General features: G+C 38.8%; 1 protein-coding gene across 1 annotated transcript in view; it reads right to left on the reverse strand.

The window, feature by feature from the left end:
• Positions 1-6447: 6447 nt before the first annotated feature.
• LOC135472560 (arginine--tRNA ligase, cytoplasmic-like) overlaps positions 6448-15521 on the reverse strand; it is a 91385-nt gene continuing 82311 nt past the window's right edge. The window contains 7 exon segments of the mRNA XM_064752115.1: positions 6448-6845; positions 6848-6910; positions 8281-8400; positions 8403-8527; positions 9447-9505; positions 10638-10751; positions 11252-11357. Coding sequence (XP_064608185.1) covers positions 6802-6845; positions 6848-6910; positions 8281-8400; positions 8403-8527; positions 9447-9505; positions 10638-10751; positions 11252-11357 — 631 coding nt within the window. The 3' untranslated portion in view covers positions 6448-6801.

Below are 15521 nucleotides of genomic sequence, written 5' to 3' on the forward strand. Positions count from 1 at the left end.
ATAAAGCTATTGCTTACCAGTCGGTATTGCAAGTTCCGTTGGGAATGCCTGGACATGGATCAAATTCACCGTATGAAAAGTCAAATCTGAAGTCTAACCAGAGATGTCAGTGTCATAAATCGGAACTTAAAAGTCGTCAATCAAGACCAGCCTATGCTGGCTTCCTCTCCGGCCGTACGCCGTACGTGGGAAGGTCTGTCAGCAGCCTGCCGATGGTCGTGGGTTTCCCCCGGGTTCTGCCCGGTTTCCACTAACCATAAAGCTGACCGCCGTCGTATAAGTGAAATATTCTTGAGTACGGCGTAAAGAACCAATCAAAAAAAAATCAAAATCGTCAACTAGGGTTCAAATTGATACGACTGTGTAATTGCTTCTGTGTAGCTAAAATCCATCTCGAAAATGGCATCGTGTTCGAATTCCCACGTCATTTTGGCCAGCGAGACTTGAGTTGGCCATCTGTGACGTCACCCGCTGAGCTTTACAGGGCGGCCGGCTGGAGATCGGCTGGGGGGTGGTAGACCTGTTTTGATGGATTTTAGGTCATAATTACGTTTCTCGGAGGCCCTCTCGGTAACATACTGTTTAACATGTTGTGGTCTTCATAATTTGGACAAGTAGCTAAATCTGGACACTCATCCTTTAACGAGCAAAAGCTAGTGTATCCAAAAGACATCACATGCGAACACGCGTACTGGACATGCGCAGGTGTGCTCCTAATTTGTAACCATAGAGAGGTGACGTTACGAAACACAAATTACAAGGGAATTGGAAACGACGTCGCCACGATTTAATACCATGATTTATATTTATCATATAAATTTATTTCTTTATTTGATTGGTGTTTTACGCCGTACTCTATCATATTATATAGGAACGGCTCTTTTGTAAAACAGTTTGCCGGCAGAAAGCCTGAGTCATGTCATCATATAAGCTTACTCTCAGCACACGGATAGGTAACTAATTCTCCAAGGTGCCTGCATGCTGGCATCAAAGATGTCACAACCAATTCTTTCATATCGGCTGCTGCTGCAAGGTATATTACCAAATACATGTGCATGGCCTAACACTGAGCTGAATTTAATGTCAGGTCTGGTATCAGGGTTTGTCAGCTGCCTACTTACGACATGATGTGGTCTGTGTGCTCAGTACAAGGACCCGTTAATGCAACAGCCCAAACAGCAATTAAAATGGTTGGGTCTTAAATTTTATCAGTAATTTACGAGTGTATAAAACAACGCCCAAACTGCATTTCATTATCACACCTAGACTATTATATATCATGCATGTTTTTCCCCCAGTTGTTTGTCACATGCCTTGTGTGGTTTATGTTCTCATATTTGTGCGCAGGCCTATTGATCGTGTTCTATAGCGAAAGTCTGATTTTCCGCTGACATGAAACATTATGAGCCTACCGGATACAATCTCCACAATTCATGTAAGGATTGATACAAAAATACGGTTTTGGCACTTGAGAATCATGTAGAAAAACGATTATGGTCATTTATTTGCTGTTTCTCAATAACAACCTGATTAGCCCACCGGGATTGGACAGTCAGTGGAAATCAGCCAAACAAGCCTACACCTTTTACGCCCAGCACACAACGGCGTTTTTATTGTTGGGAGCAATGGGCAAAATTCCACACAGCCAGTTTCGACTTAAAAGACAAAATTTGAAATGCGATTCAACCCTTATTTTAGACCACAGAAGTTAACATTTCTCGTTGAAGAAGTTTTATGTTCAACCAAATATATCAAAATTTAAACCCCTTCGATGTTGGTCACACAGAAAGAACTGCCATTCTGATGCGAACCATGCTATTTAGCCTTGTGATTGGACATGTCTATGAAGAAATCCGGATATATTTATTGATTGACTAAATTGATAGGCTCTTAAAGCCATGTAGTATATTAGGATATTATACACAACGGTGACTATGCAGTTTCATTTGTGAGTATGATTAATCTTCTTAAAGCTTAAAGCATTAAAGGCGGTGACTGGTTTCGATCCGTCGGCTGCATAGGTGGAAAGCCTGTTGGTCGCAGCGCCTGTCAAACCAAACCGTGGTGCGAATCTCTTTATATTGCCCTAAATGTGGTTATCTGTTTCTACCTTCATCTCGTGTACAATATTTGGGATAGACGTATACATGTTCAATACCCCAAAACATTTGCTGTGATTTGAACCTGACAAAGGGCTGTGGTTTCTATACATACACCACACTCTGGTTTCCTCCACCCATAAACCGGACTACCGGCATGTATAAGCACGGTACATAAAACAATTTTGAGCATACGAAGGTAAACGTCTATTAGAAGAATAAATTTATAGATTTGTTAGCAAATCTATGCGTCGAAACAGACATTCGTATACCAGCCGTCAACCATGACCATAAGGTCATTCCAGATCAATAATCCCAAGGCTAATTCCCAAAACGACAAGCCACAAAAGAACTAAGAAAGTATATAAAGTCTATAAGCACGAAGTTTGCTCTAGACGACTGAGTGAAATCATTATTCAAATGATGTAGCATACTATAGAATATAAGTTGTCGATAACAAAATTTCAGTTGCGCTTTGATTGCAACTGTTCATATATCCAAGGCTGCCAAAGAGATCGCCAGTAAGAGACACATGTATGGATGCAAATCTTCACATCAGTACATGCAATATACTGAAATATGGAACAGTTGCAACACCTTCCTGTTACTGTGCTTTACACATATGCAAGCCGGAGCTAAAGACATTTAGTATTTTTTGAGATACCACGTCTAACATTTACCTTACGTTGATTTTAATACACAAAACACAAAGTTGTGAATTTTGCAATTTAGACGGTAACTAATATGTAGACAGAGCAGGTTATTGTGCTCTGTACGAAAAACCTGAGCTCAATATTTTAGTTAGATACCATCCCTAACATTTTATACATTTACCTTAACATCGCTTTCCCTGTTACTGGACATTTATGCAGGTTCTGTATATTATATTATATTATACATGTATTATATTCATTATCTATCAAATCCCTGGGTGAGCAAAGGATTTATCGAGCAACTGACGTAACGGTCATCCATATACGCCTTAACAATCACGAGCTGTTAAATGCATAGTTCTAGTACACATACCGCCGAGGTTAAATGTATGAATATAATTAAGAAAGAATAGTGAGAAAAACAAAGCAGCTAGGACAGTGTGATATACCTAGCAAACTGTCAAAGGTACAACCGGTGAAATAATGCGATGTCTTTTTAATTTACCTCAATTAGGGTTTTATTCTAACTGTTCATGTAACAGAATTTGGCTATAAAAAGGCAGTGATGTTAGATTCATTTTATTAGACATCACTCATCTAGATAAATACCCACTTTTTAAAACAGCGGCAAATCAACGGCTGTGTGAGAAGAAAAAAAATTGGCAGAACGAGAATAGACTGGTTAGTCACACCATTTAGTGATCAACGGATGTTTGGAACTGCGTGAGTTAAACTTGCACCACATAAATCCGTCTTTAGAAACTGGATGACCGTCTGGAAAATGACAGATAATGTCATGCAAACGTAAATTACGGCTAAACTTTGACAGGAAATCGGAAGCTGGGCAGTCTATACTCCCAAAACACATCTTCGATGCTGTGGTAACATGACCGTAAAGGAGTATGAGCCGGAGATACATTTCTACATTGGCCTATTGGCTCAGTCACAAGATAGTGATCTAAGACGGCGTCGTACACATGTTATAAGATCAAATGCTATATTTTGACCAAACGGGGCCAGTATTGGAATCTAGGCTCTGCCGACTCAGCTGCACTTTAACGTTTCTCGAGGGTATGTTAGACTGATTCCTCAAAACGCTTTTTCCCCTTTAAAACTGATGTCAAAATTTAAGTTTCAAAATTGACCGAAGTCAAAACCAGCTTTGTTGAATCGGGCCTTGAAGAATTTGGGAACTGCAGGCCATACTGAGTTCGCTTCGGGTCAGCGTACAACACGTATATTTTTGTCTAGATGGAGTAGCTACAGATGCAGATCTTGGAGGTAATTTTTCACTTTCCTTATCTGTTTATGGAGATTGTCAATAACTGTTCACAGATCGAAAATTCAAGCATTAACTGATTTGACACGCATTTATTTTACCTCCCGCAGACCATTGTCATCTTCTACTGAGTATCATTTTCATGCGGGTTCGGCTGTGTGACTAGATAGAAAGTTTGTCTAGTACCTGACTTTCTCCACAGTCGTATAACGCCAACTTGGAAATAAATTTACTGCGGGTACATCTCAAAATACCCGCACGACTGCTTACGTACAGATATACTTCGGGTCGTCCTTCAAACCTAATTCGTCAAGTTGTCATCAGTGCATTCACCCTACTCGACATGTCTGACAACAGCCCTGTGCATATATCCCCTCTTCACTCTCCCTCGTTTTACAGCCCGAATCATCGGCGTACACTCAATCTATGCAGTTTACATTCTCTTTCAGGTCAATAAAAGAAATGGGACAAAAAGACTCGAAGTGCATTTTAGATGGGTTCGAAATGAAAGTTGTTATTATCCCGTCGTTCCGGGACAAGAAAGCCGTATTGTTCAGAAAGCTGTTGCTAAATGGATTGGATTGAACAATCCGAAATTCGCCTGGCCACTCGCATCCAATTGATCTTCCCGCCTCTCCGGAAGATTGATCGAGAACGGCTCAGACGGCTGGCAGTCCTAACCAACATCTGTCACTTGATCACTTCCCCTTAACTACCTCGGTGTGTGTGTGTGTGTGTGTGTGTGGGGGGGGGGGGGGGGGGGGGGGAGGGAGAGAGATTCAGGGATGGGACAGGAGAGTATTTGTGGGGATTTAACTAGGGTGTGTGTGACCGATTAAACTGAGTGAATATAATACAGCATTGGCTGCACCAATCACCTGCTGCTAGACATGTGACTACAGGCACAACTGGCTACAATACCCGGGTAACATGAGCAAAACGGTGGTCATGCAACAAAGCTAACTGTAAAGCCTCCATGCTCGAGTGGTTAGCGGGCTAGTACAGCTCAAGACCCTCTCACCAATGTGGTCGATGTGAATTCAAGTCCAGCTCTTGCTGGCTCCCTCTCCGGCCGTATGTGGGAAAGCCTGCGAATGGTCATGGGTTCCCAAAAACTGGTTCCCTCCCACCATAATCCTGACATAAAACTAACCTAATGGAACTCAGTTGTTCAAGATTTAATTTCACTTTCCACATTATTCTGGTCATATATGATCACATCTCTTTTTGTATACAGCATCTCCACTGTGCATGATGCTGTCTCAATGAAGTGTAAAGACACCATACATGACACCAAATACAGTCACAATATGAGTGAACACATACATACAGATGATCAATCCATGTTCTCTGCCTTAAATGCTGGGCATCAAGAAAGCATGGCACTGTAACAGTTTTGAATATTTTTAGTATGGCAGATATTCGAATAAGTAGACCTGTAATTTGATTGGTGTTTTACACCGTACTCAAGAAAATTTCACTTATACGACGGCGGCCAGCATTATGGTGGGTGGAAACCGGGCCAGAGCATGGGGGAAAACCCAAGACCATCCGCAGGTTGCTGACAGACCTTCTCACTTACGGCCGGAGAGGAAGCCAGAATGAGCTGGACTTGAACTCACAGCGACTACATTGGTGAGAGGCTTCTGGGTCATTACGCTGCGCTAGCGCGCTAACCAACTGAGCCACGGAGGCCCCTTATAACGAAATGACTGAATATAGCAGGCTTGTATTAATTAAAGCCAGTGAGCACAGTAAAACAACTCATAAAGCAATTCTCAGCAAAATATGAAATTCCACTAATTATCCTCTGAGTAACACTTAAGTGACAAAACAGGGAATTTGCTTCACCTTGTGGAGAATACAGAGAGTGTGTGCAAGAAAACGGCACCACCTTGTCAGGTTTCATGAAAACTCTTCTGTCTTTATATCGCAGTTTTGCTAACAGAAGCTTGTGTTAAACATGTTATGTTACCATAGAATTTCCGGTTAAGTCAACTGGAAAAGAACTGAAAATTAACATGGCAAAATTAACATTCGTTTTTGCTTTAGATACCGTTACCTAAAAAAAATTTGCATTTATTTAATAGAACTGTAGGTTTAATACCTATATCTACATGCTAAGACAACTGTGTTAAAATGATATTGTATTTTAAACCAATCACAATGCACCAATTTCATTTTGTTTCATCATGGTGAGCATATCTGTATGTGATATGTGAGAATGATTGGCAGTAGTTTGCCAACAGCTGGTGGTGTACCCCAGGCACTCTAGTTTCCTCCAGCCACTTCAACTCACTTCAATTGCATATAAAGTGAACAATTCCTGGTGTTAAACGGAAGTCGAATAAATAAATAAAAAAAAATTCAGACCCGTTCCAGATAACACAAACAAATTACAAGTACAAATGGTTTTCCAATGTCTGCAGTTTATTTCACTCCAGATAAGCTTCTGTCTGAAATTATATCATTTAATTAAAGTACATTCTTAACTTTATAGAGGAAAATCAATACAAGGATGGGTCCTTTCTTCCTTTCCTTTCAAAATGACACTAATGATATTTCAGTCTGGCCTAATAAAATGATGATAATTCTTTTACCTGACATGAAAAATTTTTTTTTTTATCTGAACTTTATATAATCAACAACAGATTCCTGTTTTGACTTTCTCAAAAATATCTGCCTCCTTTTTTGGAAACAGAGTGACCTTTTCCTAAAAACTGCAAGAAACTGGGAAGGATTCATTTGCTGGTAAATCAATCTCAGATGGCTACATCTTCTCCACTGGTTTTATGGACAGGATTTTGAAGCCCTGCCAATCACAGAGGTTGTGGCTTCACACAACAATAAGCGCTCCATGTTGATCTTAACAATCTTTCCTGAAAAGACAAAATTGAGTTATCAGTTTAATACAAAGACCATTTAATGTTTGCATGTCAGATGTGCCAGTAGTTTTATACATGTGCCAAAACAGGATTGCTGACAAGGTAGAGCGGGGCAATTTGCCGCCCTTTGTGACGTTTTGACTGTCTGGACGTCTTTGTCATCAGCGCAATAGATACATCATAAATACCGTAGAACAGAAATTAACAAACACATATAAATATACCCATACGATAATGCAGTATATCAACCCCCATTGAAGTTGTGGTGCTCAATGTAGGACCAAGGGATTATTTTGATAAAAAGGAAACACAATAATTTGAAAAAATTCTTTGAGTAAGCCCAAACAGTGCACACGCATGTACCTCTCCTCACAATTAGACTTTACAAGAATACACAGGTTCTTTAAGATGTAACAAGGGCTGTAATAACCTCTACACTTGAATTTGTCAGCATCCTGAAATTCATTTAAAATAAAACAATATATACCTATCCAGTGTGAGTTTGACAACAAAATATCCCCTGCTATAAATATACAAACCTTTTTTAACTTGACAGGAGGGAGTACCAAATGAACCTGCCCAACAAAACTTTTATCACACTGCCCCTGGACAAACTACAATACATGTCCACTATATGCTAAACATCATTTTACACTCTCTTCATGAAACTGACTGCCTTTGGCCTGATTCGCAAAGAGGAAAATGCTACGTGCCTATAACTACCATGGTGAGGCAATGCCTGCAGCACTGGTCAGCATGGAAGTTGTCTACACATAATGCCTGTAACTTCCACAGTGATGTACTGCCTGGAGCACTGGTCAGCATGAAAGTTACCTTCACATAACACTACATGGATGTAACTACCGTTGTGACCTACTACTAGAACACTGGTTGCCATGGAAGTTACTGTCACGTAACGCTACATCTCTGTAACTACCACAGTGACCTACTATCTAGAACACTGGTCACCATGGAAGTTACCTTCACATAACACTACATGCCCGTAACTACCATTGTGACCTACTACCTTGAACACTGGTTGCCATGGAAGTTACCTTCATGTAATGCTACATACCTGTAACTACCACAGTGACCTACTATCTAGAACACTGGTCGCCATGGAAGTTACCCTTCACATATTGCTACATGTTTGTAACTACCATTGTGGCCTACTACCTTGAACACTGGTCGCCATGGAAGTTACCTTCACATATTGCTACATGTTTGTAACTACCATTGTGCCTACTACCTTGAACACTGGTCGCCCTGGGAAGTTACCTTCACATAACCGCTATGTGATCTTTATGAAACAAGCCCCAGCACAATAGCAGAGTTGCCCGTGACATTTTGAGTAATTTGTCTACCTGTATCTTTGTCTTTCTCAACACAGTAGCAATGCTCGTAGAACTCAGTGAAGGTAGTGGAGAGTTCGTAGAGATAATCGCACAGGGAATGCAGAAAGAGATCCTCGTAGATCTTCAGATAATGTCCGGGAACTTCAGCAAACATTTGGCCAATTTCAGCTCCTTCGGGTGCTCCAATTTGATTGGTGTAGTTTTGGCTAGAGCAAACAGGTCATCCGAGGCCACGCCAGCTTTTCGTCGTATCGACCTGTAGAGGAAATGTAATCAATGTACAAATGGAATCACTTCTGTCCATCTTCATCGTGGAGATGCCATCATATAAACTCCTGAAAAAGTTTTAAGGGGCTTTGAAGCCTTGGCTAGTCAAAAATTTATTTTCAATTTCTTTTTTTTTTTGGACACACTCCCATATTCCTATTTATTTCATATCTAGCTTTCAACAACTGCAATTTTTTGGACCCACCAATAAATCAAGTTATCATAACAGTGATACATAAGTGTGTGCCAAATGTTACTGTTAAGATCTTCGATACTGCTCACAGTACAATTTTCAAAACCAATTCACATGCACATTATTGTCAGCCTGAACCATAGAGACATTAGTCAAACCATACATGTATATGTATATCTCCCTCAAAAATGACATACACCTACCAGAAAAATAAGTACATCTATAGGCACAAATTGTACAACACACTGATACAGTTTAATTAGCTTCCAGTATTTTCAACAACATAATTTCACTATGGATTAAGGATTACCTCATGTGGTGTTCAGATTTGTCCTTTTTTTAACACCTTTATCACTAGCAGAAATCAATTCACCTTCCAAACTACATTTGGTAAGCATTTCATAGAATCTCATTTTCTCCTAAAGACATAAAATCTTTATTAAATAACTTGTGGTTCATAAACTTTCCAAATATATACAAGTTACGTGTACAGTGTACGGCCGTTACTCTATATTATAATTTCAACTTGTATATAAAGAGTATAGACAATTTAATTTCTTAATGAAAACATTTTTAGCATTTTTTTTTTTTTGAGAAAGAATGCACATCATCCAAAAATTGTGGAATTTAAAGAAATATTCAACTAGTTATATTAAAAAATTGTTATCCATAAAGCTGAGAAGAGGAAAGCTGTCGCGAGGAAACTTTGTGTTACCTGATTCGTGTGTAAGCATACAGAAGATATGCGGCCGTGTTTCCTCTGTCATCCAACATCTGTCATCAACATAACGATGGGTTTTAATGCAGAAAACATGGAAAATAGATTCCTCCATAATGTTATGCAGAGGAAAAATAACAAATACTACAAAATGTCAAAATTGCACAATTATTGATGAGAAATGAATGGTATTAGATGTCAAAAAGAAAGGCAACTAAAATATTTACACATGGGGAAAAAAAATACTATAAGTGATACATGTATCAAAATTTTAGTGTGGAAATAATTAAAAACAAAAAAAAAAAAAAAAAAACAAAGGAAAGAAAATAAAATCACAGAAAATAGAACACAAATACCACTGGTCTACAGTAAAACTAGATGCTGCATTAGCGGCTTACAACACTTACATGCCCCACTCCCCACAGTTGGAGTATCTAAGCTTATTCTTATTTATTTATTTGATTGGATTTCACACGCCAAACTCAAGAATATCACACTTATATCACAGCACCCAGCACTGTGGTAGGAGAAAACCGAAGCAGGAGAGGGGGAATGCACGAAGGCCTTCCAACCTATTCCTTCCAGGCCACCTGCATGAGCTGGACTTGAACTTACAGCGATCGCCTTGGCGAGATGCCCTTGAGTGACTGTGCTGCGCTGGTATGCTAAGCACCACGGGTTATACTGAGTAACACACTCACACAATGGTGGGTAGTTCAGACTCATTACACTCAAATTAACCCTTGGAAAATTGCCTACATCCAAAACATGGCAAAACGAAATAAAAAATCCAGCAATACTTATCAAAGCCTGAGCAGGTGACCATCCTCATGTTACATAACTGTGTGCAAATTGTTACTCTTCTCAGTTAACTAGTAATTAGGAAGAATTCGGTAAAAACAGAACAAAATTATAAAGCAAGGTTCTTTAAAAATTAGAGAGATCATGACAATAGTTGTCACAAAGTTTATACCAAATTTAAGCAGGCTTACATGATTATTTTTTGGTATATCTTGCTCACAGAATTACGCCCACACCACGAACACACAGAGAGAAAAAAGTACAAATTAAGATGTCTCCCCTCACCCACCACCTTTGCATACCAAAAGGGACGTAAAAAGTGCCAACATTCTGAGCCTTCACACAGCTTTGACTCAGTCTGCCTTACCTGATTATGATCATCCATACCTTATCAAAGGAAAACACGTAGTCCGCCATCCTGTTATGTGACAAATCTGCATATTTGATACAGCCGAACGCCACTGCTTCCATGGCTGCTTTTAACTCATCCTCTGTTAACTCCTGTGTAAAATATTCAATGATTAACTGAATATTCAAGTAACTGTCTTTCACATCACAGTAAATAAACGCTGTGGAAACCGGAGTAAAATGAAATCTGGTCTCCTTACATGTACATGACATGTGAAATAAAAATATTCTATATTTAGTTAGGCAGAACTGACTGAGAGCCAGACAAGATGTCACTGAGACACAAGTGACTGCTGGATCACTCTAAAGCTGGCCATAATAATGGGAGCTTAACATGTGATTTAGCTAAACTCCTAGTTGGCGTAGACTACACAACCTTAGTACGTATGACAATAGCTGTATCCTTCTCCAGTATACATAGGGATATTTCATCTACGTCCTGACTCTCCAGTATCTCTCTCTCTCTTTCATGTGAAGGACTACAATATTTCTCTCTCCAGTAAAAGGACTATCTCACCTTTCTCTCTCTCTCTCTCTCTTGAGTGTGTGAAGGACTACAATGTTTCTCTCTTCAAAACACGGGACTATCTCACCTTGTCTCTCTCTTTCTCCTTCAGCTTGGCCTCTGCACGTTTTAACCCTTCTTCCAAGAGATCAATCAGCCGGATGGTTTCCCCTGAGCGGGTTTTGAATTTCTTCCTGTAATGCAAAAAAAAAAAAAAAAAAAAAATTCATCAAATTACTCAAAATAAAACTTCATAGATTCCTAAAGTTTCACATACATGTAGTTAGGCCTTGTGCCAACTGTCTGAATCATGAGCAGCCAAGAAGGATGGTTTACATGGTTTACATCTATTTTCATACATGCTTTATTTCACCTAAAGTTTGATATGTAAAAACACACAAAGCGCATAAAAGCAATACTTTTGATGCCAACACTTACATTTTTCTGTTATGAAATTAATCAAATTTCACTAAAACCCCCACTCGTTAAGCAGTCCTACAAGGTGGATGAATGAATCAGAATCAAGCAAATATGTGGCTTGAAAGATGCTAAAACTTTAGGTGATACAGTTTCTTACTTGTATAAATACTGTAGCTGCTTTAACAATTTGACTGAGAAAGCATTTCTTGAGACAGATATATGTCAAAAAATATTACATTTGGTGTTATAACTCACATTAGTGTATCATCCTACCTTAAAATATCTATCTAAAATGAACAGAACTCTCAGAAATGGGCTGAGTTACTTCATTATCAACTTGTATTACAGATCACTGATGTACCCTATACATGGTTCTGAATGTACCTAAACTGGTATAATGGTAAAAAGCACAATTGGGTGTGGCTAAATATTATTACAGTAAGTCTTCAACCTTTTTTGCATGTTTGCAAGGAGTCTATTCAAGCATATTCTGAAGGCATTATTCTGTGTAGACTGATAAAATGACACCTTTTGTGATGCCAATCTAACCAATTGTAGTTTTGTCTCCCGAATAAATGTAAAAAATGTGCATAAATCGCTCTGAAAGTTGCTCTTTCATCTGCGAAAGGGTTGAGGAATTAGGGTACTTGTATGTTGAGAAGATGAGATCCTTTCACTGCGCTAATGCTCTTCAACTGACCACAGTCAAGAGGAACGTTCCTCTTGAGGTGACAAGAAGTCAGTGTGTAGGCAAATCTGTTAAATGGATGTTTGATTTGCCCGTGAAATACTTCTACCTCTACTTGGACAGAATTAGTGGGCATAATTTCCTTATCACAAGGGTTCATCACAATAACACAAATCATAATCACAAGGCAGGGCTCAAGGTCCCTTTTGTCTTTTGTCATAATGTGCACCGAAAATCTTTTCTTTCACATGCTAGCTGCCACACTTAAACCTGCAGACATACATAGTGCAGGCCTAAATAATGTTAAAAACACTCCCTCCCCCCCTCCCTTTCCAGCATGTCTTTGATTTAGTGAAAGTGCCTTTATATGTGGAACGAGAAAAACCCCACCATCTATCCTTATCTTTTAAAAATGAAACTAACCAGCACTTATCATGAGATGAAAAACAAAATAATGAATCTACATTACCAGGAGACATTGAGTCAGAATGTAAACACTGTTTGAACTGGCAGGCCATTTGGAAATTTTACTTGACATGGCCAAAGTAACTACTGCCAGAAACGCCTGAGCCACTTTCCTCTGGTTAATCAAGAAGGCAGCCAAGTAACCGGGGCACAGGTCATAAATTGTGCAAAGCGAGACTGGCTTAAGGTTGCCTCCACATCAATATCAGGGGAGTTCAACACTCTCAACACTTCATGCTTAAAAGCAAAATAAACACTTGACCAAATTTAAATATACATCGATGAGGCATTCCACAGGAAGTTGAAGAAGAATTACTTTATTATTTTTTGTGATTAAGTACAACCGAGGCATCGTAGTTAAAAGTAAGAAAAACCGTGCATATTGAGACAATTGAAAGCGCCATCATGTTATCAGTTTTAACCAATCTGGCAGGAGTTATTTCTATATTTCTATTTCCACTCTTCTTCCAAAATATCTCAGGTTCTTTTAATATAAGTGAGCAATCTGGTGACATTGACATATTTGTACATGCTTAATTATTTCGAGAGGGGTTTAACTAATGAGTTTTTAATTTGCAAATTCTCAACTTGCTAGTTCAAAAGAACACTATTTCTAACTTTTCCAAACAGGCCTATTTGTTTATTCCGTAAATCCATTTTTATACTTACACGTACCACAATACAATTTAGATTGTTGCGCCAGATATTCAAAGTGGGTTATATTTTCCCCCGAACATTTCATTAAAGGACATGAATGCTTGTATGTGCATGTATTGATCTCTCCTTTCTGTTTGGCCCTTTCCTTAAAACCTAATTAGCAGATGACTGTAAAGCAATACAGCTAGGATTAGCTTTATCAACCTCGATAATCCCACAAGGCCGATAAGCCCTGTGTACAAACAGTTTGATAACTTTTCCGGCAACTTTAACAGAAAACAAAAGACATCTTATGGACACAATGGCTGCAGTAAATCCTGCTGAGAGAAGGAATTAAATCCTACCAAACATCAGCCACTTGGAATTAAAATGTTGAAAGGCAAACAGCTTGCGGTCTTTAAGCTAGCTTTAGATCCACATATCAATACTGTATACATTCACACAGAAAACAGCCTCAACCCTGGTCTGCAATCAATTCAAGAGCCTTCTCCAACTTTCGCTGAATGCATCTATTGTCTTAATACTAATGTGTTGAGCACGCAAAATTTTACCTCTCTATACATCCTACATTGCTTTGGCCACTGTATCCTAGCAACCTCAGCCAGAGCTGTGACTCCATAGCTTTGATATCTAATAAAGCTTTTTGTGTTTCACTTCTCTATCGTAGGATTCCAATCTCTGTTCATTTGTTCTCATGACAATGCCATTATGCAATAAGTACATACACTTCCATATCTTCCATTAAAACTCCCTTGAGCATCCTGAAGTTTGACTTCACAAGACATCTTGAGGAATCCATTCCCACCATGAAGTCAGTATCTCTATTGATTCTGATTCATTCAAAACACAAAATGTATTTGACTCTAAGCCTTAGTCCACAAACAAAAGACTTTAGCCATTAAAGTCGGCCTGGAAAAAAGTCAAAGATTACAGTCATCTTAGTCCATTCAAATTTACACATACACTGCTGCACAAATGTGAATGGTACAAAACAGAAATAAATTATACAGTTAATTGAAAAACATGACGTTTGGTGCATAGTGATACAGATTAAATGTAGACTATATTTTCTTATACAGATACAGAGTCTATAAGAAACTTACGAAAATTAACAAATGCTAGGACACCACAAATACCAATAATGGTAACTACATGTTCAGGTAGTGTCAGTGGAGTACAGGCTTAAAGTCAGTTGTAGATAGCCAGCAGTATTCTACTGAAGAAGTATTGTTAACATTTTACAGGGGGAGACAAGAACTCTACTGGCATCTCCACGCTGAGTGTAGCAAAGGATACAAGAAAAGGAATTCTGAAGCGAAGACATCATTTAAAGAGAATCAAAAAAAGTTATAGCAAAAGTTGAAATCTTTTTTGTCGTTTTTGAGGCAGATTTTATATCTCTTCATTTTCTGCCTATTTGGTGTCAAAGATCGGAAAGTTGTGGCTTTGTACCTTCAAATTAGATCCCCCCCCCCACCCCCCCCCACCCCCCCACACACACCCCAGCTAGCAAAGTTGTCACCACTGCACAACTATTTATAATTTCTGAAATGAAGAATATTTTATGGCCCAATAAGAAATCTAAGAAGCTTTGTCCAACTTTTATGTCTTGTGACACATACTAAACTGCATATAAAGAAATAAAAACAATGAAACCGTTTCATGTATCCTTCATAAAGGCTAAACTGGACACCTACAGAGGCTTAACATTTAATATCATTGGAAGATGTGAAAGTATCTTTGATCACTTACAGATTCTTAATAGTTTGCATTACAGAAGATGTTCAGACCCTCTTGTATTTTATTACCTGAACATTTATTTATTTCATTGGGGTTTTACACAGTACTCAAGAATACTTCACTAGCCGGGTATAAAAAGGCAGCCAGCATAATGGTGTGAGCAAGCAAACTGGGGAGACAGAATATTACGCGAACATGTCAAAGCTTGAAGTCATATACAGAACTACAAAAGAAGGGAATCTTTCTGCTAGCATAACTTTCCTCTGCACAAAGAAATCAGTTTATCATCTTGATCAAGGGAGTAAATATCCTGTCAAAGACGGCAATTTTCTGCCACTTTTAGGCAAACTAATTCTGTTCTGTATATACTTTGACAAATCTTTGCCTA

The sequence above is a fragment of the Liolophura sinensis genome, chromosome 8 (assembly GCF_032854445.1).
Source record: "Liolophura sinensis isolate JHLJ2023 chromosome 8, CUHK_Ljap_v2, whole genome shotgun sequence".
Lineage (NCBI taxonomy): Eukaryota > Metazoa > Mollusca > Polyplacophora > Chitonida > Chitonidae > Liolophura > Liolophura sinensis.